Below are 26,917 nucleotides of genomic sequence, written 5' to 3'. Positions count from 1 at the left end.
CTTTATTCAACCCATCTGTTTTATTTGAATCACCTTAAATAAATACGCGTTTCCCTGGCTCTTGCTGTTGGTAAAACTGAAAGAGAGCACACACTGCACGGGTGCAGAATTGGACGGCGTGCGCGTTCTCGCAGCTCCGGCGCTGCGGCAGTTGCCAGGGGAGATATGGAAGGGAGGGGCTGTGATTGGCTGAGAGCGGACCTGTTGCCATGACGACGGCGAGGGGTTTGGTAGCGTTGCCGTGCGCTGTGTGATCTGCGCGCTGCGTGCATGGAGGAAGCAGCTGCTGATCTGATCTCTGACATCGTGTGAGTGAGTGAGTGAGGCAGGCAGACATCTGAATTAAACTTAAGACGACGTGTCTGTAAAGAAACAGCATAAAAACCGAGGCGGGGATTGCATGATTGTAAGTATTTTTTTTTTCTCCACGGTGTTGTTTTTTTTTAATTCTCTTGTGATTATAAATGTGCCCCGACAGGAAGCGGGTGGTGTTCGGGAACAAGCTAAAAGTAAAAATTTGGTCAAGTGACTTTGCTTAGAGCCAGAGCAGCATGGCAGATCAAGCAGCAGCATGTGGCCAGCTAGCTCGTGTTTAACCTTACTTTTACGTGTCACTCGCTAACAGAATAGACGGGGATTTTTATTTTGTCGAGCCGGATATATTTGTGCTGTACTGAAAGATTTGTTAATAAGCAAGACTTTTTGTTGATAGTTTAATGTTATGCTAAAGCTAGCGGTGTCTGACTCATCGACGGACTGCTAGCGCTGCTTTACTCTGTGTTTTCTGTTTAAATACCAAGTCAAATAACTCGAGTTAATGGGAAACAAAAGTTTAACTTACCCTGGTGTGAGTTACCCCACAACGACTGATGTGTATCCGCGAAATGTGTCATTAGGAGTAACTTTGTAGTCTTTGTGTTGCTGTGGTTTGTCGTCTTGAGACAGAGGCTACAGCATTTCTTTTGAAGAGAATAACATATAATCTATATTTTTACCGCGGTTGAATTGGTTTGATATTAGATATTCGACATTAACACCCATAAAACTTGTGATACATACCACTGATTTTGGTCAAACCACTTGTGATGTGTTCATGGTCATCTAGACTATATACCACAAAACAGTAATTATTAAAAAATATTATTAAAAAATCATATATATGGGCTGATTTAAAAATCATATATATGGGCTGATTTAATGTAGTTTAATGAATTCAACACCCATACAACTTGTGATACATAACACCAATTGTTTTATGGGTGTTGAATTCATTAAACCTCGTTAAATCAGCCCATAATATGATTTTATAATAATTACTCTCTTGTGATATATAGTCTAGATGACCATGAACACATCACAAGCAATATGACCAAAATCAGTGGTATGTATCACAAGTTTTATGGGTGTTGAATTCATTAAACCTCATTAAATCAGCCCATATATATGATTTTTTTAATAAGATAATTTAATAATTACTGTTTTGTGTTATATAGTCTAGATGACCATGAACACATCACAAGTGGTTTGACCAAAATCAGTGGTATGTATCACAAGTTTTATGGGTGTTAATGTCCAATATCCAATATCCAATATCAAACCAATTCAACCGCGGATATTTTTTTCCACTAATTTGGAGTCTAATTGACCCAATTATATGGCTTTTGGGTTGTCATATTTTCTCAAGTTGTGCTACGCCGGGGTACGAAATTCTTCATTTTGTTTCTGTTAATGCAAGACACAAGTCTTCCCCATTTTCTTCTTATTATTATTTTTTTAACTATCTATAAATGGTTTAATATTATCGACTCTGCCAAAGGTTATGTTAAGAGTAGGGTTGCCAACCCCCTGAAAAATAAATAAGGGACACCTCAACCCTTCACCTTTCCTGGCGTGGTGAATTTTTTTAGCCCCTTTTTTGTGAGTGAAACGATTTTTTTAACTATTTGACTCGAACCTGAATTGAATTTGATGCATATTTTTGAATGCCATGAACACATGGAAAACAAATTATTATCCAGAAATTCACTTTAATACAAAATAACAAAATGAACTGAATAAAATAAGTATCTTTCTTAAACAGAATCATGTCCTGCTTAACTTAAAATTGTATAAATTAATATAAAACAATAGAAAGCAAGCAGAACATCCATTCTGTAATAGTGCACAATTTTAGTGCAATAACAAAACTGCAAACAGAAAGTCCGTAGTAAACACATTTGTGCCTCAAAGGTCATGACTGTAGGCTACAGTTGTAGTAAAACAGAAAAAAATAACTTATGAACTCAACAGCTCAATACCATTTTCTTATGGCATTTTATGACTATTTTTTGACTTTCACAGTAATATGGGACTTTAGTTTACGTACTTTAGTTTATAAATACAGGACGATTCCGTTTTTCAAGGGACGGTTGGCAACCCTATGTAAGACACAAGTCTTCCCCATTTTTTTTTTTTTAACTATCTGTAAATGGTTTAATATTTTATGGCTTATATCGACTGCGCCAGAGGTTATGTTAAGAGGTACACTGGCTAGCTGAGCACATGTTGTAATGGATTATCACAAGATTGTCCCAGATACCAGGCTCTACTAACAATGTCGGAGTGTGTAGGAAAAATGTGTCTCCTCCAATGGGAAATACTTGGTCCATATGTGTTCATATTGGCATTTTTATCAAAATGTGAAAATGAGAGTGTCAGTTTGAGGTATGGGCAATAAATGCATTCAAGTTGCATTTATTGATATGATAAATGGGTTACATTTGGATTTATTGTTCTTAATTAAAAAAAGAAATACTGATAACTCATGTAGAAAATAAGACTGTTGCTCTGCTCCTTTTCACCCTACAGAAGAACGTTCTTCTTTGATTTGATTTCAGCAGTGGGATGGCGTTAATGGAGCTGTCTCCATTTGAAGACCAGCCTCATTCATTTAAGAAGTGTGTGTTCAGATTTTGAGTGTAGTTTCTGACAGGTGCTGTCATAATTCGCTCTGCCTTCCATCTGCAAATCAAATCAATGCACTGCTTTGAGCAACTTAGGTCCACCATTAGGTATGTGATCAGGCGAAACAGTATTTTAGGCCTGAAATCAGAAAAGGACTCCAAACGTGTTGTACAGTGTGACGCTTGATTTTAATAGCGTCATAGCATTTAATCTCAAACCCAAGGAAACAGTGACTACTATTATCTGTTTACTAATCATTTTAAAACACTTAGAAGAAAAGTAATTAAGAATGTAATGAGTTCATTTACTTTGGTGGAGTTGGTAACATATTAACATAACTTATTCCATTTCTAAGAGGATGGCTTGTCATCCGTAACCTGTTACATGTCAGAAATAACCTTTCCCACACCGCATGTAATTTGTTATTAGAGTATCCACTGTTTCAAACTCTTTGAGTCTCACTTCCTGCTGTCTGTTTTGCATTTACTGGACTGAACAAACCTCATCTAAAATTAATGATGTGCTCCGTGGTTTCTCTCTATCTTTTGGAAAAAGAAAAAAAAAATGTAATGGGAAATTTATTTTACCTTTTGTTAAACTATGACTTCAGTGTATATCAGTGTTGTTCCTTTCTTTGTGCTTGACAGTTGCTAAAGCCTTTGTGATAAGAAGAGGACAAAGGCAACAAGAGCTTAAGGGTCAGATAAAGACAAAAAACAGATGTTTTCAATCCGCCATTATTTCATGGCAGAATTTCCATGATCATATTGTAGGTGAAACCATCTGTTGTCTTTGCTGGTGTTTGTGGCACTAGGATGCGTCCAGCCATGAATATGTCTGTTCGTTTAGCATCTGAAGGGTAAGTGCTTTTGCATCCCAGAATAGACAAGGTATGCTAACTTTACTGACGTTCATGGCTATAAATAAGACTTGCTGTAACCCAGTAAAGAAACTATCCTGATGTGAAATAGCTTTATTGACTACAGGGATGTAAATGTTCTTCTCTGGAGTTAGTTTTTCTTGAACATGCACAGGGGTATTTGAATTGCTGTTACAACTCAGAGGCATTGTAGCTAGCATATGCAAACTACTGCATGGTTGGAGTTTTTTTTCTACCACTATGACAGGGACAACAGAAGCAGAGTACTATGTTTCTGTACTGTGTTTGAAAAGGTAACTGGAAGACTCAAGGAAGAAAAAGTTTTGAGAGCAGTCAGCATAACGACGACAACAGATTACCTGTGCCACAGTATAATTTGGGACGTTCATAAATGAAATTCTCCTTTTACATATTTATACGACTCGGTTCAGTTCACATTATTGGGCTATCAAATACCAAAACCTGAATGATAAATAACTCAAGTACTGATGACAAATCAGAAAGATTTTTTGCAGAGTATGTATAATAACAAAACAGCATAAAAAAATGATGACAGGGGCACTGAACACTTATGCAGTGAATTACTATTATTCACTAGAGGCTGTCAGTTCACTCACCATATTAAATATTTTGTATAAAACTTCATAATAAAGTACTGACAATGGTGTTGAATCATAGCATATAATTGTAATTTGCAAGTTGCTTTGGATAAAAGTGTCCGCCAAAATAACTAAATGTAACTGTGACTCCCTGTCGAAGACAGAATGACAGAATCAGCAGTTTAAAATTGTGCTGTCATGTTATCAGTCTTATCAGAAAACTGTGTACTTTGACCCAGAGCAAATGAAAGACTATGTCCTCTGAAATCCACCACAGTCTTGTTGCATATGTGAGTGGCTGTGCCATTGAATTCTTCATGGGAGCAGATTCATGTGACAGAAACCTCTGGGATTGCTTAACACAGACTTAACCTGGATTCTTACAGAACAGCTAAACTGAAAAGCTCAAAGCTTCATAACCTGCTGTTATTGGAAAACCCTATAATTACAGTCACTTGTGATTTGCAATTAAGTGTTGGATTTTTTTATAGCTTTTATTGTTGAAATGTAAACTTATATGTTGGCAGAATAGAAGGAAGTTGGTAATTTATTTCCCTAAGTGACTACTTAGTACTTAGTGACTACGGTACTTCGTCTGTTTTTTTTTCCTTATTTAAAAATGGAAAATGGTTTAACAGCAGTTATTATTAGGACGGACAAAGTAGGGGCAAATATAGTCTTGTGTTATTTTTCTTTGACCACCCATTATGCCGGAGTAGGTTGCTAAACTGAGCAAATGTGTATTTGCTCAAGATCAGTCTCTAATCAATGAGCTTCAGCTCTGCCTGTTGACATTGGCCCATCTGAGTCACAGAGTTCAAGCAGTTTTGTAGTAGATGGTTTAAGTAATCACCCACACAGCCCCAGTGTGTTTTCGAAGCAGGGACATCCCCTGCAGGATGTAGTCTGCTGTCGTTTTGGGTCCGTGACGTTCTGTTAATCAACCATGGGTGGTAGCTCTGAATTTGAGTAGCAAATGTAAATGCCGTCAGAGACATATGTTATGGCTCTCGTGCTACCTTCCCCTTTTGTTATTTTCGTCTGCGTATGACTTTGTGTATGTGTGCTGTTCACATAATTGCTGGTTATTTGTGATGTTTCCCATCAGTTTGCGTCTCTAGCAAGATCACAGTTCTGTTGAGTAGCATCTGTTTTTATAGCCGTGAACTTCCCACTTCTTTGCACAGCTGTCAGTAGTTTGCAAACTAGGGGCAGCCTTTTGAGAGACTGACAAAAAGACACAACTGAATAAAACGTTTTTCTTCCCCTGTCGAGCTTCTGTATGTTTGAACCGTCACTATTTATAGATGTTGTTTATATGCAGTGTTTTTATTTTTGTTGTGGCACCCCTCCATCGACTTCATTCATTAGTGTACACCTCTTGATTGGTGGTCACACAGTGACTCTTTGGGGAGTCGCCTCCCTCCTGCTCAGCCGTCTTCCCTTCCCCTCCTTAACCCCCGACTGCTCCTGTGCCTGTCTCTTTTCTGACAGGGTGGAATCAAGACACAGCCCATTAAGGCCCGCTTCAGTGAAAGCAACAGTGACGTGACCGTTTCCTTGATTGAAAGAAAGGAAGAGGGAAGGACGGCTGTGTCCTGTGTCACAATGGGTCTTTGTCTCATCACCGTTGGCTGAATTAACAGGATTTGTTTAATTGATGGCAGTATGACAACAACAAGCTAGTTGACCAGCTTGTGTGTAAGTGATCGTCTTGAATATGTGGAGCTTGATGGATAGTCTCATCACTTTTTATGGAACAACTACCAGTCCAAGTGCTACAGAACTGTGGGACAGTTAGGTGTTAGGCCAAAATGAAAGCGAACACCTAAAAGGACTGTTTAAAATGAATGCATTATAAAAGCTCAGCAACTTTGGAGATTTGCGCTTTTAAAAAATGCTGGTTTGATCTGATCACCAAGGTGAAAAATAAAAAAACAGAAGTGGCAAACCCAATTATTATCGTATTGTTCCCTGCTGCTGCTAACTACATACTCATATGCTTTCTCTGAACTTGCTTTAGTTAAAGGGGACCTATTATGAAAAATATGTTTTTTCTTGCTTTAACATATATAAAGTGGTCTCCCCTCAGCCTGCCAACTCAGAGAAGGTGGAAAGCAACCAAATTCTGCAGTGTCTGTACAGCCGCCCGGATGAGCCATCCAGTGTGATGTGGATCTACGAGCCGTTCAGATTCTGCTCCCGTTGTTACGTAACGATTTACGTAGGTTGGCCTCCGATGCGTGAAACCACACCCACAACTAACGCGCCGGACGGAGATTCCGCCATTTTTTCGTAGCGGTGTATCGCGTCATTCAGGCAGCCAATCAGCACAGAGCCTCATTATCATAGCCCCGCCCACTCAGAATCCTGCATAGATAAGGAGGTTAGAGACTGGGATGATAAAGACATGGCTCAGAGGCTGAATTTCTCATTTTATTTAGCAAAAACAATCAAAAGCTTGTTTTTAAGACATTCAAGGCCTGTTTAAAATAGGTATTAGATGCCATAATAGGTCCCCTTTAAGTTACTTTGTCAGAAATCCACAGTCAATATTTTTGTCCTTTTGAAAACTATGCCTTGTTTTTCTGTGTTGGAACTCTGGGGCATTTGACACGAACATTTATTCTGTCAGAGTTTGATTATGAGTTTTGATTTAGAAAAAAGCTTTTGTTGCAGTGCCTTATTCCTGGGTTGTGGGTTTGTTGCGCATACTTATAACACTTGTAGTATTTATACACAACATAATCTTGTGCAGAGAAAATTCCTGTGAGGGTTTAAGGCAGGATTTCAGCTGGACTGTTGAAGACATTTCACTGGGGCTTCACAAATAGAAACGCTGTAGAAAAACTATGCTGTCATCTAATTTACACAGGAGTTTTGTTCTTAGTTTACAGGCAACTCAGTCTGTTATGTATGTTGACCATGGTGAGGGTTGGTGCGCTGAATTTATAGACAGCTGCCCAAAGAGATAAGGTTTCAGGTTTGACTGCCATGTACTTTGGAAGGCTTCACCTCTGTTTACAGTCAAAGTGCAGTCTTGTGTGTTTGAGTTTGTCTAAAACTTGTTTGTCTCTGGGTGATTGCATCAGTAGATACATTAGTATCTACCTGTGTCTTTCTAAGATACTTACTAATGGAATTTATAGTCTGTGAAAAGGAATACTCTTGCCACTCAGCCTGCTGCTTGTCTGAGTCCTCTGTTTTGGTTTAGATCAGGCCTTTCTGTCTTTGTGTGAAGTCTGAATTTGTTTTCTGAAAATGAACTTCCTCAACAGGCAGGAGGTGTTTCCTTCCCTCCCAGTCCCCTGTTTGAAACTGCTAGGCGAATACTGAGCACTTCGGAAACATGATTAGAGCAAAAACAACTGCTCCTTTGTATGGGCCAAGTGTAGGGCCAGTTGTAATGCTTTGTGCAAGCGTTTTCATTCACTTTCACCTCAGGCACTGAGTAAACGGTTTACGTTTACCAAATGGTTTTATTTGAAAATGTACCATTGAGGCATGTTTCAACCTCACATTAATGGATACTCTATTCGTCATGACATAATTTGTATCTTGCGTAAATTAAAAGAATTGGCCACTTGCCTGCCTCCCTCTCCCTCTATCCCACTCTAACTCTGTCCGCCTTTGTCTCATTCACATTTTTAGAGCCCCAGCCAGACTGGGTAGTTACCTAAATATCTGTTAGGGTTTCAAATAACAGCCATCACCGTGGGGCTTTGCGACACACCTTTGTGTAACTGGTTTGTGTCAGCTGGTTTATTTCGTGTGAATAGGGTGTGGTGTCATGTCGGTAAATGGACTCAAGGAAGATAGATCCATATTTATCTAGCGCTGTGAACCGTTGCTCTGTAGTTCAGATTAAAAAATAAAAGATGAACTATTTGCGTTTGTTTGTTTAACTTTTCGGTGCTTAGATTGGGCATGATGAAGTGTCGCTTGATGGCATTTAGTCAGGAGTTCCATGACATCCAGCTTGGCAATTGCCTTTCCCACTGCTCTTTGTCAGACAGGTTTGTGGAGAACAGCAGCAGACTGCTGGCTTCAGCATTTTCCGCCTGTATTGATCTCCCCACATTAACTCTCTCTTCATGCACAGACATGAGCACAATTGCTTCCCTTACAACATTGGCTGCCGTGGCAACTGAGTCCTGATCATGAGATCCACTCCCAGGGAAAGAAAAAAACAAAAAAAAACAAAACATCTCAAGCCAGGACCTTTTCATTTTAGAGCTGCTATCATCTCCTTTACATTCTCCGATACATATCTGACACATACTCTTGATTTGCCATTTACAGCTATCTCCATATGCCTTTTTGTATTTTTGAATAGGATAAGTGCTTAACAGGATAAAAGAGCAGTTTGAAAGGGGGAAAATGTGCCTTGGCACCTGCTGTTACCCTGCCTGTTTGCACATGAATATGATGAGGCCGGCGGGTGTTTAGGGCTGTTTTAACTTGTAGATGAGCCATCAGGTCAGCACGTTTAAGCTTTGTTGTGTTTTCAAGGATGTGCAGCAGTCAACAGGCCAGTCCATCTTATTTGCTCCCTCTCGCACCTTCACTACCTAGTGTCCCATTATCATTTGCGTTCTCAGCCGCCTGTCTTTGATGCTTTTTTCATAAGAGCAATGATAACCACAATCTAGGGCTGGGCGATATGGACCAAAAGTCATATCTCGATATTTTCTAGCTGAATGGCGATACTCGATATATATCGATATTTTTTCCGTGACGTAATTAGGGTTTCCCTTAAAGCATTATAGCATAGCATCTCTGTTAGCTTCATTTTTTTCTGAGGCAAACCCTTAAAAAAACAGTCAGTTTTAATACAAAGCCTCGTGCCAAATGTCACACAGGTTCCTTTATTAACAGAGGTCTGCACAATATCAAAATGTATAAAACAAATGAAATAAAAATAAACTGCCTGCATATATAGAATAAAAATGCTTCTTGAATAAAATAAAACAAATATCCCTTTCCTGCATAACAATTAAATTAAAATACACTGTGCAATTAATACAATGTAGACAGTAACAGGCAGACTTTTCCACTGAGGTTGACAGTTGTGCAAATAACAAAACATTTGTGCAAATCTCAAATAAAACATTCAAGTCAATTTGTCACAAAATAAGCTATATCAAAATCATAAAAAAAAAAAGTAAAAAAAAAATATATATATATATATATTTTTTTTTTTAAATCGATATAAACGATATTGTCTCGTACCATATCGTATTTGAAAATATATCGATATATATTAAAATCTCGATATATCGCCCAGCCCTACCACAATCATTGTCCAAGCAGTGGCAATTGACCAGCTGCCTTCAGGGTAAAACCTAAAATACTTTCCGTGTTTGGCTGGATGCACGGCAGCGTTCTCATCTGTCCAGCCTGCTTCTGTTGATATTCAAATCGAAGCTATTAGGAAGGGCTACTCAAGAGAGGATAAGCTTCCTCTGGTACCCATGGAGCCAGCAGAGAGGTCAAGTTTGGGACAATGGGCCAAGGTAAAGCTCTCCTTTGCCTCTAGCTTAATCACTCCACTCATTCTCCATTTTCTTTGCATCCCCCAGCCATAAAACTTAGTCAAGTTTATAACAGTCATTCATGCTCTGTCGAAGTAGAAAGGGTAACCATGTAAAGTGTTTACAGCTGGCTCTGAAGAGCACTTTGACCGCACCTTTTAATCCAACGACTCAGTGCACCGTTGGCTCTATTTGGCCACACCTTTGTAGGCTTGTCGTTTACTTTGACCTAATCATTTGCCATCAGAGTTTATTGACCGACAGAGTCAGAGATTTAGGCTTTAATTCACGTCGTACGGAATGGGAACCTCATCAAACGGTATCTTCAATGATACTTATTTTGCTCTTCCTCTTTTTTCTCTCTTGTAAAAAGCACCCTTAATGTGCTTTACGTTAGCTTTGGACCCTAATAAAAACAGGTCGTCTCTTCTAAAGGGTTTATAATGATACAATAAAGTCTTTCTAAACATAGTCCATAATGGTTTTTAGAAACATAAACTCTGGTCTTGTCTCTGTGCTTGGTCTCGTTACTGTTTGTAAATTAAATCAGAAAAGGAAACTGTCATGTCAAGGGATATCTGTGTTCTTGTTTCTTGAGCAGAGATTTTCGTCTGACACAAATGGGCAGTCTTCGTGCTGCCTGACATATCTGATTGCTCTACTTTGCTGAGAGCTGTGATTCATCCTAGACTGTGGATATTTTGCACAGCCTACCTCCCTACCAATTGGTTTCTCCGTCTCTTTTTCTATTGTTTTGTTCGTCTTTTATTGTTTTCAAATATCTGAAAGGACAGAGATAAATCATACCTCCTAACTATTGTAAAACCCTTTCTATGTTTATCCTGCTTGTTCTTTTGCCTTTGGCCTGGAAAGCTTATGCTCTTTAAACATAAAAAAAACAAGATCCTAGATTTAAACTTCACTCTTAATCTAAATTGGATGTGTCTCTTGTACGTTTAACCTCTTGATGATAGTTGAAGGGGAATATTGTAAATGGAGTAATGTTTCCTCCCTTTGTCCCTGACTGCATTATATTTACTGATATGTGTTTGTATACACCCCCTCTCTCCTGTCTCAGCCACTGTGCAAACACTCTTGAGTTTGACCTAATTCTTGTCGTCTGACAAATAATACTTACCTATCCACCACGCTGTGGGCCTTTACCTCTTCAACTTTCCAGCCTGTGCAGTTCTGTCTTAGACCACCTTAGAACTGTTTGCTCATAGGTGCAGAATCAGCATTACAATCAGAATCGGGGGGGGGGGGGGTTCTCAGTGGTCATCTGTGGCCAAGTCATGAGTCTAATTTTCTTACTTTCTTCTGCTTGTGTGATTTTTGCTCCTAATTGAAGGGACAACATGGTTGTCATGGTAACAACCAGGACATCAAGCTCGTTTGAGCTGAGTAAAAAAGTGAGCTTTAAATGTTCTTGGCTCGAGCAAAAATCACTGCTTGTATTATATGTGTGCTTTAAAGAACTAGCCTTTTTTTCTTTCATCTATTATTAAATATGCAGTAATATAAATGTCTTTAATGGAATCAAATCTCTTTTTCTGCATCGCAATTACTTTGCTCCAACTAAAACTAGGAAAGATCTCTGTTAAGACTGTCGGTCTTTAGCTTTTATATGTTCAACTCTGACATTTAGGTTAAGACTGATCCGATTTTTAGGGTTACAATATTAGTCGATTCAGAGTTGATTCATTATTGATAAAGATTTGACTTTGGCAGAAAACTTAGTTAAAACTGTTCAAATTATCTGCAAGTCTGTTCCAGTTAATGGAAGTTTTTTTTTTTTTTTTAATATATATATATAGTCTGGTGACTGTGGAGGCTACTGGAGTACAGTGAACTCATTGTCATGTTCCTGAAACCAGTTTAAGACCCCGTCCACACGTAGCCGGGTATTTTTAAAACCGAATATTTCCCCCCTTCGTTTATAAAAAAATTTGCATCCACATTACATCGTTTTTAAAAAAAACCCCTTCCACACATAACCGAAGATCTGCGTTTTCGACCACATTCATAAGCATTTCAAACCTGTAGATCATCTGCGGCTCCCGGGGAAGCTGCACCTCCGCGGCTCCGCTTCCCCGGCAGGCGCGTCTCCTTCTCCGCCACGGAGCTGCCGCCACGGAGCTGCCGCATTATCGACGCAGCCCTACGCCGTAGCCTACGCCGTAGGGTACGGCGTAGGGTGCGCGTCGCCGCGTACCCTACGGCGTAGGCTCTGTGTCGGTGTAACGCAGTAAGCGGTGGTCAAGACCAGAGACCATTTATTTAATAGCTTGGAGAACAGATGCTGGATCATCTGTAGTTCTGTAGTAAACAAAGATCGCACGTCAGAGCAGATTTGTTGTTGTTTTGGCGCATAATGTGACGTTCGAAAACGCAAACTCCGGTTGTCTCCGTCTACACGCATCTACATAAACGGAGTTTTCAAAAATCTTCACTTTGCCCAGAGTTTTTTTAAACCTTCGTTTATTTGCATTTTCGTGTGGATGACAGGTCAAAACGTAGGAAAATATCTCCGGTTTAGCAGATATCCGCAGATATCCGGCTACGTGTGGATGGGGTCTAAGATAAATATCCTTTATTCTGCTGGAAGTAAGATGGGTAAAGGGAAGGACATTGTCAGCATCAATACTCTGGCACTGAGGGGCCCAAACTAGGCCAAGAACATATCCCCCACACCATTACACCCCCAACATCAGCCCTAACCATTGATACAAGGCAGGATGGATGCTTTCATATAGTTTAGATTAGATTCAGATTCTGATCCTACCGTCTGAATGTCACAGGTGAAATTGAAACTCACCAGACTTGGCAATGTTTCTACAATGGGCTGCATCCTCGACTTCCTGTCCTTAGCTGACGGGGTTGGCACCCGGTAGGGATGGGCGGTATGGACTAAAAAATGTATCACGATTATTTCTGGCATTTATCCCGATAACGATAAAAATGACGATAAAAAAAATACCAATTCAACTCCACCTTTTTAACTATGAATCTATCTCACTCTCAGATCCGCCATGTTTGTCATCAACGGGAATTTATCTTTCTTTCTTTCTTTCTTTCTTTCTTTCTTTCTTTCTTTCTTTCTTTCTTTCTTTCTTTCTTTCTTTCTTTCTTTCTTTCTTTCTTTCTTTCTTTCTTTCTTTCTTTCTTTCTTTCTTTCTTTCTTTCTTTCTTTCTTTCCTTCCTTCTTTTCTCCCTTCCTTCCTCCTTTCCTTGTTTTCTCCCTTCCTTCTCCCCTTTCCTTCCTTCCTTCCTTTTTCCCCTTCCTTCCTTCTTTCCTCCTGCTCTCTCCTTCCTTCTTTCTTTCTTTCTTTCTTTCTTTCTTTCTTTCTTTCTTTCTTTCTTTCTTTCTTTCTTTCTTTCTTTCTTTCTTTCTTTCTCTCTTTCTTTCTTTCTTTCTTTCCTTCTTTCTTTCCTTCCTTCCTTCCTTCCTTCCTTCCTTCCTTCCTTCCTTCCTTCCTTCCTTCCTTCCTTCCTTCCTTCCTTCCTTCCCCTTCCTTCCTTCTGCTCCCACCTTCCTTCTCCCCTTCCTTCCTTCCTTCCTTCCTTCCTTCCTTCCTTCCTTCCCCTTCCTTCCTTCCTTCCTTCCTTCCTTCCTTCCCCTTCCTTCCTTCTGCTCCCACCTTCCTTCTCCCCTTCCTTCCTTCCTTCCTTCCTTCCTTCCTTCCTTCCTTCCTTCCTTCCTTCCTTCCTTCCCCTTCCTTCCTTCTGCTCCCACCTTCCTTCTCTCCTTCCTTCCTTCCTTCCTTCCTTCCTTCCTTCCTTCCTTCCTTCCTTCCTTCCTTCCTTCCTTCCTTCCTTCTTTTCTCCCTTCCTTCCTTCCTTCCTTCCTTCCTTCCTTCCTTCCTTCCTTCCTTCCTTCCTTCCTTCCTTCCTTCCTTCCTTCCTTCCTTCCTTCCTTCCTTCCTTCCTTCCTTCCTTCCTTCCTTCCTTCCTTCCTTCCAAAAATCAGCTTTACACAAAAACATCATCAACGGGAATTTATCGTTTTTACCGCGACATGACAAATTCTTATCGTGAGGAATTTTTTTGACGGTATATCGTGAACGGTAAAATATCGCCCATTCCTAGCACCCGGTGAGGTCTAATGCTGCTGTAACCCACCTGGTTCAAGGCTTTGGCCTGTTGTGCATTGAGAAATGGTATTATAACTTGGTTGTAACAAGTGTTTTTTTTTGAATGACTGTTGCCTCTCAGTAACTGGAGCCAGTCTGTTCATTCTCCTCCGACCTCTGACATCAACAAAGCGTTTTCATCCAGACAGCTGCCTCTCACTGGATATTTTCTCTATAAACTCTTGAGATGGTTTGTTTATGAAAATCCCAGTGGATCAGCAGTTTCTGAAATGTTCACACCAGCCTGTCTGGCACAAACAATTATGCCACATTCAGGGTCACTTAAATCCACTTTCTTCCCCTTTCTGATGCTCAGTTCGAACTTCAGCAAGTGGTCTTGACTGTGTCTGCATGCTTAAATGGATTGAGTTGCTGCTATGTGATTGGTTGATTATTTGTGTTAACAAGCTTGTTTATATAGTTGCAGTAAAAATTATTCAACTCCCACTGCAAATGAGGTCATTGGCAACATTTAGAAAAATAGTATCTGTTTGCAATAAATTAATCAAACAAGAACAAGTTAAATAGCTCAACACAACTAATATTACAAGTGATTTTCAGTGACTTCTGCCTGTCTCAAAATTATTCAACCTTAAGGTTTCCGCGGGGTTTTAAAAAGTATTAAAAAGTGATAAATGAAAATTGCCAAATTTAAGGCCATTAAAAGTGTTAAATTCACTGTCAGAGGTATTATTTTTTTTTAAATTGGTATTATTTTTTACCTTTTACATTTTAAGCAGTCTATTTTATTGTCATTCACAAAGTGAAATAAATGTGAAACATCTGGTCAACATCAATGAGTCTATAAATCTGTTCTGTATAGTGTTCTATAGTTCAAAATCTGTATTAATGTTAAAAGGTCTGTGATTAACACTTAATGTTGTGACAGTTTTTTAAAAAAATCTGAAGGTAGTGAAAAAGGTATTAAATTGGTATTAAATTTAACATAAGGATTGCTGTATAAACCCTGTAACTTGACCTAATGACTGAGATTCTATCCTTTCTTTCTTGTTCTGGAAATTAAGTAAAGTGGTACAGTATGTGCAGTTGTATTGTAATTGTAATTTCCACTTTGATTGTCTAAACAGTAAGGGCCCTTGAGTGTTTTTTACACAATACATTACTGATGGCAAAGGGAGTTTATAGTGTTAAATGACTGGGATCTCTCTGGATTGTAGCCTCTTTACTTAATCTGGCATGCAGGAAATTGAGGCTTGATACTCGCTGAATGCAGATCAGTCTTTAAGAGCCATCCACCATCAAAGATGCAGGACTTCTACTTGTTGCTGGAGTGACTGGATGTTCCCATGCTCATTTACACATATCGAGCAGCTGGGTCTTTACTGAAATGGGGTGGGTGTTGAAAAGTGGACCCTTAAGTCAGCTCAGCTTCGTGAGAGGATATCCTCAAAGGTCCTTGGTAGGAGTCAAGAGGAGGTTCAGTGAGAGCCTCTCCATCCTCCCTAGGCATGGAGGAGAGGAACGGTGAGTAGGCCAAGGAGTGCAGTAGAGCGAGACAGGCCTAGGAAAACCTAAGAAAGCCAGGTCAATGTTTGGAAGAGCGCGTGATTCCTACATGTTGCATGTGTTTATTTCAAGATGCCAACTTTATTCAGAAATGTCCTCAATGTCAAAACTTCTTCTTTTTGTATTTGGGTCAAAGACGTATAAGGCCTTTGAGTAGCCAATTTTTAAAATACTTAAAATAAAGATATTTTTGGCCATTTTCCAAACATTTGAAATGTAGTGTACACATACATGTATGTGAAAACTTCAAACAAAGGTATTTTAGTGTTTTTAAACCTTTAAACCGTCATTTGGGGCGACCATTTATCTCAAAATTAATAGATTTCCATAACAAAATGTATATTTTAATAAGTATCAGTAATTAAATTAACTGTTCAAGAAAGATAGACACATTTTTCCTTTCATTTTTTGAAAACCATTTTTAAATACATTCTATCCATAATGGCAGTGTCACCCTCTTACTTACTCTAAAATTCATAAAACTGATTTAAAATGTGTACAAGGTGTATCCACTTATGCATGCTATACCAATAATTTATATTTGAACCAAAACTGATAGACATTCAATTTTGAATTTGATACAGAATTGCCATTTGTTGGTTACCCCACATGACAGGTGGTCACCCCACATGATGCTTTCAGGTTTAATCAAATATAACAGGCTAACAGTTAGCTATATGATCTAAGCTAGCTACTTCTCACCACATATCACTAATAAATTTACCTTCAAAATATAGATTTGCAAATAAAACGAATTATTTACAGTTTTAGGGTGGTCACCCCACATGATATCAAAATGTGACGTATACACTGCAGCAGTTAGAAAGAGGATTTATTTGTAAAGGAGAGAGAGACTACTGACCTGCAGGTTGTCTCTCTGGGACCCTCATGGAGTAACTGGCTGATGCAACATCCTCTTTGAGATGATTGTCAATATAAAAGTCCCTCAATTGTATTTTTTTCATGGTCACCCCAGATGATAATTCAGACAATGAACATATTCGGACAAGATTAGTTTGTGTATTATGATTGAAATGTGTGTACAAATGTTCCATAACTTTGTCAATAAATCTAAAACAAGTTTGAAAGTATGCCCAATAGGGCAAGCATTATTTTTAAATTGTTTTAATGTGATTTAAAACCAGTTGTCCAAACAGAAGTCAAGGCCGGACGGTCACCCCACATGATGTTTTCACACTTCAGATGGCAGAAAATGACCAATAACCAACATGTTTAAATAAAATAAGAGTGGGCACATGTAGAAGGAACGTATTAGACATACATGTTATATTTTTTATTCATTTTTATGTTTATTATTAGGTAAAAAGTTCCATCGGACAGAAAAAGTAAGCGTCACGTCTTTGACCCATTTGTGGCCTATTTAACATTAACAGCCTCCCCTCTCTTGTCTCTCCAGACCTCTGTGATTTAATGGGTCCAATCATTGGGATGTCACCAGATAAAAAAACGGAAATTCCGGGTATGCAAGAGGAGCGGACAGGACTCAGAGGTGTCTGCGGTGTGGGTACGCTACCCGAGGCGGAGTGTGCGTCCAGTCCGCTGGCAACAAGCGTGGACCGCACCGGCGGTACCGAGGATGAGGAGCTCACTAACCTCAACTGGCTCCATGAGAACTTGCTTCAGAACTTCACACTGGGCGGCCCTGAAGCTCAGCCCAGCGGCAGCCCCCTCTTCGACATAGAAGGAGATTACGGGCCAAACCAGGGCCCGTCCTCCTCTTCCTCATCTTCGTCACACAGCAGAGGCAGGGAACGAGACTCGTTGAAGTCGAAGCCCCCTTTCTCGTTTTCCCTACTAATCTACATGGCCATTGAGCAGTCTCCCAGCAAGTCCTTGCCTGTTAAAGAAATCTACGGCTGGATTCTGGAGCATTTCCCTTATTTCTCCAACGCCCCCACTGGCTGGAAGAACTCAGTTCGTCACAACTTGTCGCTAAACAAATGCTTCCGGAAGGTCGACAGGAGTTTGGGAAAGGTAGGTCAGCAATGTGTTTATTTTCATTTTCAAAAACATCACAAGGAGAAATTTAGCTACTATATTATATAATATTAGGCATGGGACGATATGAAAATTTCATATCACGATATTAGTGGACAAAAATATCACGATTACGATATTATCACGATATTAGCGTGTCGCTTATACAATTCTTAAAATGCAAGGAAAAACACTAACCGTGGATCCACTGGTTCCTTCAGAACATTTATTCTCAAATCATTCTCAACACAGTGACACTTGAGGTAGAGAACAAATAGTGTACTGTAAATGTTATGCATTACAAAGTGTAAACTATAGTACCGGTACCGGTACTTATTTGAACTTTCTTTTTTTGTAAGAAAATACTTCCCTGAGAGTCGAAAGAAATAAGTGACAAATAGAAATAAAGTGACAAAGTAGAGCCAAATGCACACTGATTGTATTACTCTCTGAAACTTTAACAGTGGCTGGCTGCCTGCTACTTAGTACGGCTCTCTGGAAAAATAATAAAATAAAGGCACTGCTCTGTAGTATACAAAACAAAAGCTGCATGGCCAACACAAAGATTGAGTGAAAATAAAGTGCCACAGTAGTCAAATGCACACGGATTGTACTACTCTCTGAAAAAATATTAAATAAATAATAATAATAAATAATAATATTAATAAAATACATGAGAAAAAATAACACTGGCTTCTACCTGGCTGGTAGCCTTGTGTGACCAAAAAAAAAAAAATGTGGCGATAATTACAGTACCCCACGATAACGTTATCGCGGCCGTTTTTTATCGCGATATACGATAATATCGTATATCGCCCCATGCCTATATAATATATAATAATTCTGACGTCTGCTTTGTTTGTCAAAACAATGCAGATTTAAAGTATGCTGTGCTATTAAATGACAGTGTGGGGGACTTTAACACAGCTGCAGGGACCTTTGACTTTGCTACGATAAGAGTGGAATCCAGTCAAGGTTACAGATACCCCTCCAGGGAAAACAAAACACAGCACACTAAGAAAGGCCATCATCTCCTCAAGCACTTCAAGGTAGCGCGACTGTTTTAACCAGAGGAAGCATCTGACTCTTTGTTGGACTCTTTAGATTTCAGTACGCAGGAAGAAAGCCACCCTGACTTCAAGTGCAGTGTCTAGTGTGTAAGAACAATCTTTGCTTAGGGTTCCTGCTGGAACAGTTTACTATTCATTCCTGTTATCTTGTGAAAAGCACAAATGCACACTGCATATGCTGCACAAGCATTCTTGTGAGCAGATTGGGAGATATGCATTTACTGGCTAATGATACTGACTAACCTTTGTGTGGAAGAATGTGTTAAAAGTGAATCTTATGAGTGCAATATATGAATACCAATTAATATTAGTTTCTGAGAAGCATTCAGAGTTGAAGCTTGTAACCGCATATCCGAAAGCCTGACTCTCACAAAATCAGTTAGTGCAGTTCTTCAGTTTGGTGGGGTTGTGGTTCGAGCCTGTGGTGCGAAGGCCGCACACGGCCAAGACGTGATAATTTCCCAGCTTTGCCTGTTAAAACTCACCTAGCAGCAACACGGCGCGGTGCAGGCTGCTCAGCATGCAGCTGCACAGTGTGAGCCCTTCGTCTGCTGAGACGCCAGCACCAGTTTCACATGACACTGGCTGGTGGTTTCCGTTGCCATGGAGACATTTCCTTCTTCCTGCATCAGGGCTGGTTGGTAATCTGAGTCAAGGTTATTCTCCTCCCCTCCCTCGCTCCATTCTCCCACACTGGGCAAGAATATGCCATCATCAGATAAAGTGGCACACACTCCCGCTCACATCACAGTCATTGTTAGGACAAAGCTGTCACACTAATTCTTCTTTTTTATAGAGGCTGTTAAAGAATTATGTGGGGGGTTTTGTGTCTAGTTTTTTTTCTTCAGTTTTTTAATGTTTGTGATAGAGAACCACTTTCTGGATATTCTGACATTCCTGCAAAATGAGATTTAGTCTCATGAGATTTTAATTGTATTTATGTTGTATTTTGTCATCAGTTTCTTCCAGCTAGATTTTGTGTACAATATACGGTTTGAATATGCTTTAGTTAAAACGCTTATAGTCGGAAAAGTGATTTTGAAATGCAATGCGTCACCGTGGTGATTAATCTGCAGAGGTTAAGGTCATGCAGGATTTTTTTCTGGATAAATAATAATCTTGTCATTTGCAGTCAGCTGGCTCAGATCACCAAAATTGATGGCTAAGCTTTTCGAAGAATCTTTAAAGGAACTCTGCAGATTTTCTCTTCTTCCCACCAGTATTAATCCAAAAAGGGGGGTAAATTGTTATTTCTTTTATTTAAGTGAGCCTTTGTTATATTTAGACCATGCATGGGGATTACATACATCAAGGACAGGCTTCGCTACGGTGGGATGCACAGTCCTGATCCTGGTTTTTTCCCCCAATCCACTGAGAACAACTGAGGAAATTGGTGCATAAAGATGTTTGGCAGTGCATTCGTGAAGGGTATAACAGCCCATATTGCTACATTTAAGTATCAACAAGTCATGTACTGTATTTTCTGGACTATAAGCCGCACCTGTATATAAGCATCCGCTCTATTTAAAAAAAAAAACAATAAAAAAAGATATACAAGCCGCACCTGTATATAAACCGCATCCGCTCTATTTAAAAAAAAAAGATATTTAGCCGCAGATATTTATGTTGTTAGATTAGATATTTACTACATGTACAGAATGATTTTGAACTGTAAATGATGTACATGTTTGTACCTAAATAGATTCTTTCCTAACAGTGTCTTTTAACACGGCAGCAACTTTGCTGATTAAAACGGGACAGAACCAAGAGAAAATAACCGGTATTTATTTATCTATTTATCTGTTTGAAATCTGCTTCTACTTCTATCTGCTAAAGAAGAAGTAGCGTATTCTTCTTTGCATTTATTTTCTCTTAGTTTTGATTCTAATTCCGGTTAGAGCGCCTCGAGCGGTGGAAGAAAAATCCACAGAATAGCCACACCTTTGTATAAGCCGCATGGTTGAAAACCTATGAAAAAAGTAGCGGCTTATAGTCCAGAAAATACGGTATAAACAGTAACTGATGCTTTACAAATGTATTATGAGGAAGGTAATGTGCTGAATGTGTTTGTTCGGCCTCTGTGAAGCGACCATCGAGATCTTTCTCTCTCCACCGTGAGGACATTGAAATCCACATGAATCACAAATTGCAGACTCTTTGATTGACCCTTCTCTTTTCTTACAGGCCAATGGAAAAGGTTCTCTGTGGTGTGTTGATCCCGAGTACCGCCCCAACCTAATCCAAGCACTGAAGAAGCAGCACTTCCCAGCCGCACATGCCTTCTACACACCACCCGCCTCCCCACCCAGGTAAACTGTCACGACTCTCACAGTGCTGCAGAACTTTGTGTTGGCCTTAATGTTTAAAAGAAAAAAGGTCAATCTTGCCTGTTTGTTCTGTGTTGCAAATATAAATCTAGATGTTATTGTAGAGTTTTGTGTTTATTTCAATTATCCAAAATTATTAGAAGGTTACACATCAAGGGGATACGTGTCATTTTCTACCATCTCCTCTGCAAACTTGGAACCCGATCCTCCATAATCTATATTTTCTTTCCACAGTGCCTCCTCGCCCCCTCGCCATCTCTTTTTACAAGGCTGTTCATTTAAAGGTGAGACCGACGGAGAACTATCTCAGTTTGTGTCTGTGTATATGCACATTAAAAACTGTCCTCCAAGCAAGAAGCTGTGGATGTATAGAGTGCAGTTTTTGTAGCTTTGTTTTTTGTGCAGTATTTTAATTATGTTGCTTTTACACATTTCAGTCCCAAAACATTCAGCATCATTTTTGTCCTCAACCCTTGGTTTGATCTGTTGCTTTCAAGTCATTGATGCCTCATGTAGTCCATAAAGCAGAGAGCTCTCAGCCAATGTCTCAGCCCCCCCGCCCCCCCTTCTTGCCTCTTGGATTTGTAACCTTGACGACAAGCGGAGGTTTCTGCTGGTGCTCAGTGTCGAGTACTCAGTCTCACTGTAATCATTAATAATTTAGTGCTCCAGAAGTGAGCTATGAGGCTTCCAGATGCTTTGTCAGGTCTGAAAAGATCAGATGCACTCTCACCGTCAGTGGCTTAAGATTATCATCTGCTTTGTTTCTGTGAATCCTCTGCATACCCAGCTTGTTCAGTAAGCACCAGTTGGGTCACCTTGTGCCCAGTTCAAAACGACTGAGGAATTCATTCCAGCCAGTCCCAGTAGAGATGCGGCGCTACCATGCTTTCATACCTTAGGACTGACCGTCATGCATGTTCTCTCCTCTTCCAGAGTCTGACATTGATGCTGCCACTGCCATGATGCTCTTAAACTCTGCCCCCGGGCACCACGTTGACCCATGTAAGAGAATCCACAAGCAGGCATACTTTCACCTATTCTAGCTTTTTGTGTCCATGCCACCCCATCATTGCTTGATTTTATGTTCATTTTCTGTGCTTAAAGACGTCATTTTTTTTATGTTGAGTAAAATCCAGGTTCTTGCATTGAAAAGGATGCAAGAAAATGTATTTTACTTTGCTGCATGTATTTTTTCCTTTTAGAGTTTCGTTCAAATACATAGTAGAAAAAGAATGTCTGGCATTTGGGAAATCTTTGATACAACTCCTTGTTCGCAACTGTCTGGCACAAAGGGTAGAAATAGGGGTGAACAGCTAGAATGGCTGCTGGCAACACTAAACTCACTGACTGAGCTTATTTTTGTAATAAGATAAGTTAGAAAGCTTGAACTCAGATTATTTGATTCACTACTTTTATTATGACTGCCTTTATTCTAATGCTTGGTGTTCCTCTGCCAGGGTTTAATTCTGCTTTTTCTTGCATGTGGTGAACTGTTCATGAATCTGGTTTTCCCTAATGGGTCCACAAAATTTTTGTTCTGCTTAATACTTGAACTGTAAACAAAACAAGCCAGAGTTGCATTGTGTGAGGTGTCTGAAGTTTACTTTTTTTTTCTTCACAAAGTCCCAGTGGAATTTAGTCATTGTCGGCTGCTGCCTGTTCTAAACAAACCAAGTTTTTACATGGAATATTTAGAGAATAACTCTATAAAGCCTGTAAGATACCTGCATGTATAAGTGTACCAATCACTCTTTATCTTCTGTTTTCTGCAGGTAATTCTGACACCCCGCTGGACCTTTCCCGGCCCGACTCTGTACTGGTGAGCAGTGATCCAAAGCAGGACCACAACTACAGCAGTGCGGCCCTGCAGCGCTGCTCCTCCCGTTCCTCCTCTTCCTCTCTTTCCTCCCTGGATGAAGGCAGTTGTGACCGCAGGCAGTCCCACCGCGCCGGCAGCGAGGGTTTCCACAGCGACGAAGCCGACGAGGACTCCGACCTGTGGGACGAGAAGGGCCTCAGCCAGACTTCTCGACGTCCCCCCGCCATCAAGTGGCCCATAAGCAAACGGCCACGACGCGAGGTCAAGCCGGAGTTGGATGAGGAGCTGAAGGAGGCAGCCGGCTCGTTGCTCCACCTCGCCGGTATACGCAACTGCTCAGAGGGCTCGAAACGCACTGTCAAGAGCACAAAACTCAACAGGAAATAAAGTTCCCTTCACCCCCATAAGACTCCGGACCCTGTGAACCGTCACCTCTGACCCCTGATGATGTGTCCCAGTGTGCCTCCTTCTCCTTACCTGATCGTTCATTGGCCATTTTGAGCCTTTTTTTTGTGTGTGTGTGGGAGTATCTCTGTCCAACAAAACAAATGGCAATAGTATCGTTCACACAGGAGAACAAAGCCATATAGAGTAACTCGGGGGAAGGGCTGGCGGGGGGGGATTGTTTGGGCCAAGGAGAACGATCAAGATACCTATCCAAAATGACCTGCCTGCTTCTGTCGGATTAGAAGATTGCGATTCAAGAATTTTCTCAAAGAAAATATGGAATTCAAGGCCGAAGGTTTTATAACTCAAAGCGTTGCATGCTTCCTCCTCATACCTGTATTCTCTCTTCCAAGTGAATCTATTTATGAAGCGAATGAGTGCATGTTTGTAACAGACAAAATCTAACCTCCTGGAGTTATCAGTTTCTCCTCTTTGTTCTACAGACAAAAAAAAAGAAAAAAATGCCACTATTCCGAATGGAGCCCTCGCTCTGTAAATCCTCTTGTAAGAGATGCAATAATTCATCCATAACCTTAACTTTTTGACATTATTCCATGGTGGCAATTTTTCAGAGTTGAGTATGCTAGTAAAACTTTACAATTAAGAGAATGAATGGAGTAGTATTATGACCTTGTTATGCGATACACTTATTATTACACATGAGCCGTGGCTCTTTTTCAGGATTAGCAAGATGTGGAAATAGTATTACCCTGCCACTGCCAAATTTAGTTGCAAAGATAGCTATAGTACTTCTCTCAGTTTTTGTGCAGCCATTATGATGACAAGCCTGTTTCCTTTTTGTTGCAAACTCCCTGCACATCTATCAGTCTCTTTCATCACCAGCATGATTTAGACATTTATTGTGCAGAACATTTATTCCCATGTTTGGTGCCAGCCTATGCAAAGTGAACATCTGCCACGCCTTTGCCAGATCTTCACCGCGTGTTCATAGGTTACCCTGGTGTAGATTTTATTTTTGTGTATCATAGTGAATGTCGACTTCCACCTAAACCCGTGTTGATGGTCACGAGGAATCATTTCACACAGTCAGATAGTTTGCTTTTACTTTTCTGACAAATGTGGCTCCAATGAATCAGATGAACAGAAGATGCCAGATCTCCCTGCTACAGCTGTCCTGCGGTCCTTTTTGGAGGAGAAGCGAGGAACAGAAGCGGATAGTGCTTAACACAGCGTGTGCAGTTAGTTTATATCTCTGTCTCCTTGGTTTTTGTACAATGCACTTACAGAAAAATTACATAATTTATACAAGTGATCTTCTGTTGGGTCATTCCATGGCTAAGTTATTATACAATTTTTGAAGAATGGTTCTTCTGTTATGGTTGAAATTTTGTAAAGACACATGCGTTAGAGCATCTTCAAGGAGGAGTCCCTTTGCATGCGAGATAGTCGAGACATGTGCTGACCTCAGTTCTGGCTGGCGAGGAACGTTTGTTGTTGCTCTTCCCCTCCAGAACAAAATAAGGAAGTACGAGTTCTCTTCTGGAGTGCTTAATTGTCAGTTGATTACAAGCAGTTCGCTGAGGGGAAGTTGCCAGACACTCACGTTGACGGCCACAAATGTCATTTGAGCTTTTTGAGAGGCTGCACACTCATAGCGCACGTAGCAAAGACGAACTCAAGGGGGATAGTAAGAAAAATTGAATATTTCTTCCAACAGTTCTGGTGTTGCTGCGACTGTCAGTCAGGCATACATGGTCAGTGCCAAACCTTTTTCTTGTGCCACTGATGTGAAACTGCAAAGGGCCATGATCACTATGTACCACTGCTGACGCACTGTAGTTGCATTTTCTAAAATAAGGAAATGGGAGACGACTCGAGTCAGCAGAGTGACTGAACCAGGCTTTTGGTTTATTTCTGTCACTTACGAGTGGGAATAATTGAATAAGCTGCAGTTCCTCAGAACGAATACTTGCATACACTGGTTTTGCTCAGCTGTGAAAAAAAGAACAAATTATTGTTCATCAATCATCACCTTATTTATAACTATAATTTATGGGATTTTTGAATGCCTACTCTATCAAACACTGGTCATGTGAAACAAATGACAAGGCACCTTTATTTTCCTAACTCTGTGAACTCCTTTTACGGAGTATTTTTGATTTTCTCCTTCTTTATTTTACAGCAATACACTCTTTTTTTTGTTTTCTTTTTACAGTGATGAAGTATTTTGCCAATGTTTATTGTCTTTTGAGCGGGTTTTGTTTCCCTCCAATTTAACACAACTGCCAGGTTTTCTCAATGTTTTTGTTTTGCTTTATTTTTTATTAGACTGGATAGAATACAGTTAATTAACATTGATCCTGAAAGCTTTTTGTTGCCAAAACTGATGTATAGCAGGGGTATGGAAATGGAGGTTGATGCATTCCCTGTGTACTGTGAGAGTTCTTTTGGGCCGATTTAATCATTTTTATGTTCGTTTTGTGTATAGTTTATGTTTAGGTATGGCTTGAATAGTCAGAAATCGAAGAATAGCCGTCAGTCTCAACACAGATTAGATTTTTAAAGAATTACTGCCACTCATAACTCATGCTTCCAAGTGTTGTTAATGGGATGCTGAAATGTTTGGAATATCACTGTAAACTGGATCAGACTAACTCAGCTCCTGGGCAGCTGCTGTCTCATGTCAGACCTATATTTGAGTGCAACAACTGCAGAGAAATTATGGAAAGGCCTGCAGAGGATCGCTCACTCATTTTTTTTCTGTAGCACTTGAATAACTAACAATAAGTTGGTCTCAAAGTGACAGAGCGGATGTGTGGATGAGCTACCTAAATGTTTCACGGTCCCAGGACTTGCACAACTTCTATAAAAAAAAGAGAAAAAGAAAAAAAAAAAGGCCTTGTCGCTTCATTGCTCTTCAGCTGTTCTTGAATATTGATTGTGTGATTTTTGTTGCAGTTCCAATGGGTGTAATAATTCTTGCATTTGACGAAGCTGCCAACCCAGTATCAGTTTATTTGTTGTCTGCCATGTCTGTTGGACTGACACACCTTTTTGGTTTTTGTATGCTAACCTCTGTTGATAAAATGTTTATAAGATTTATTTTCGCCAAAGATATGCAATTGCATTATATATGGTATTACAAAATATTAATAAAATCCTGTTCTTGTTATTTCTGTGTGTGACTAGCTGAGATTTTTCTCTTTTTGTCCCCATAATTCTGCTGTAACCGCAAAAATGTTCAGACACATTACAGCTTTGTTAATGGTGTAGCGTTCTCAGCTTTCATGGCAAAGATTTCCCATCAAGCCCTGCAGTTCAGCTCTGTTTTGACTGCACATGCTGCTCACTTTACCTTTTCTCCAGCATGTGTTGTGAATGCAGCAGCGTGGCAGGCTGCCAGAAATGCACCTAACGTCAACTTAAATTCCAGGGCTGCTGTGCCAGTGATGGATGCATCATCAGATGTGCTAACGACACTCTTGGCTGTAAGTTAATTAGTCATGGAGGACTGTGGGATGAACACGGTGTGACCCTGAACAAGGGCCTGTCTGACTAGCCTCGGGCCCACTGGCACAGCCCTATTGTTCAATAGAGTCCTGTTTGTCGACTGGAAGAGGGGGGCTTCTCCCTACTGACTGCCTCAATTCAGCTGGAAATCAGAGCAGCATCCCCT

The 26,917-nt window shown here is 40.0% G+C and overlaps 1 protein-coding gene across 3 annotated transcripts; it reads left to right on the top strand.

Moving 5' to 3' along the window:
* The first annotated feature begins 239 nt into the window (after positions 1–239).
* Positions 240–26,413, top strand: foxn2a (forkhead box N2a). Of its 3 annotated transcripts, XM_061744724.1 has the most exons (7): positions 240–406; positions 5,917–6,123; positions 17,034–17,611; positions 20,869–20,993; positions 21,246–21,295; positions 21,948–22,016; positions 22,787–26,413. In XM_061744724.1, exons 3-7 carry the CDS (start codon positions 17,048–17,050, stop codon positions 23,218–23,220), a joined length of 1,242 nt encoding a protein of 413 aa, XP_061600708.1. In that variant the 5' UTR covers positions 240–406; positions 5,917–6,123; positions 17,034–17,047; the 3' UTR covers positions 23,221–26,413. The 3 variants fall into 3 exon arrangements, with proteins under 3 accessions (XP_061600708.1, XP_061600709.1, XP_061600707.1); XM_061744723.1 differs by lacking the exon at positions 5,917–6,123 and having other exon boundaries at positions 241–406; XM_061744725.1 differs by lacking the exons at positions 5,917–6,123; positions 21,948–22,016.
* Positions 26,414–26,917: the final 504 nt, after the last annotated feature.

Source organism: Cololabis saira, chromosome 17, assembly GCF_033807715.1.
Source record: "Cololabis saira isolate AMF1-May2022 chromosome 17, fColSai1.1, whole genome shotgun sequence".
Lineage (NCBI taxonomy): Eukaryota > Metazoa > Chordata > Actinopteri > Beloniformes > Belonidae > Cololabis > Cololabis saira.
Note: the sequence above shows the minus strand (reverse complement) of the source record. Positions and strands in the feature narration are given on the sequence as shown.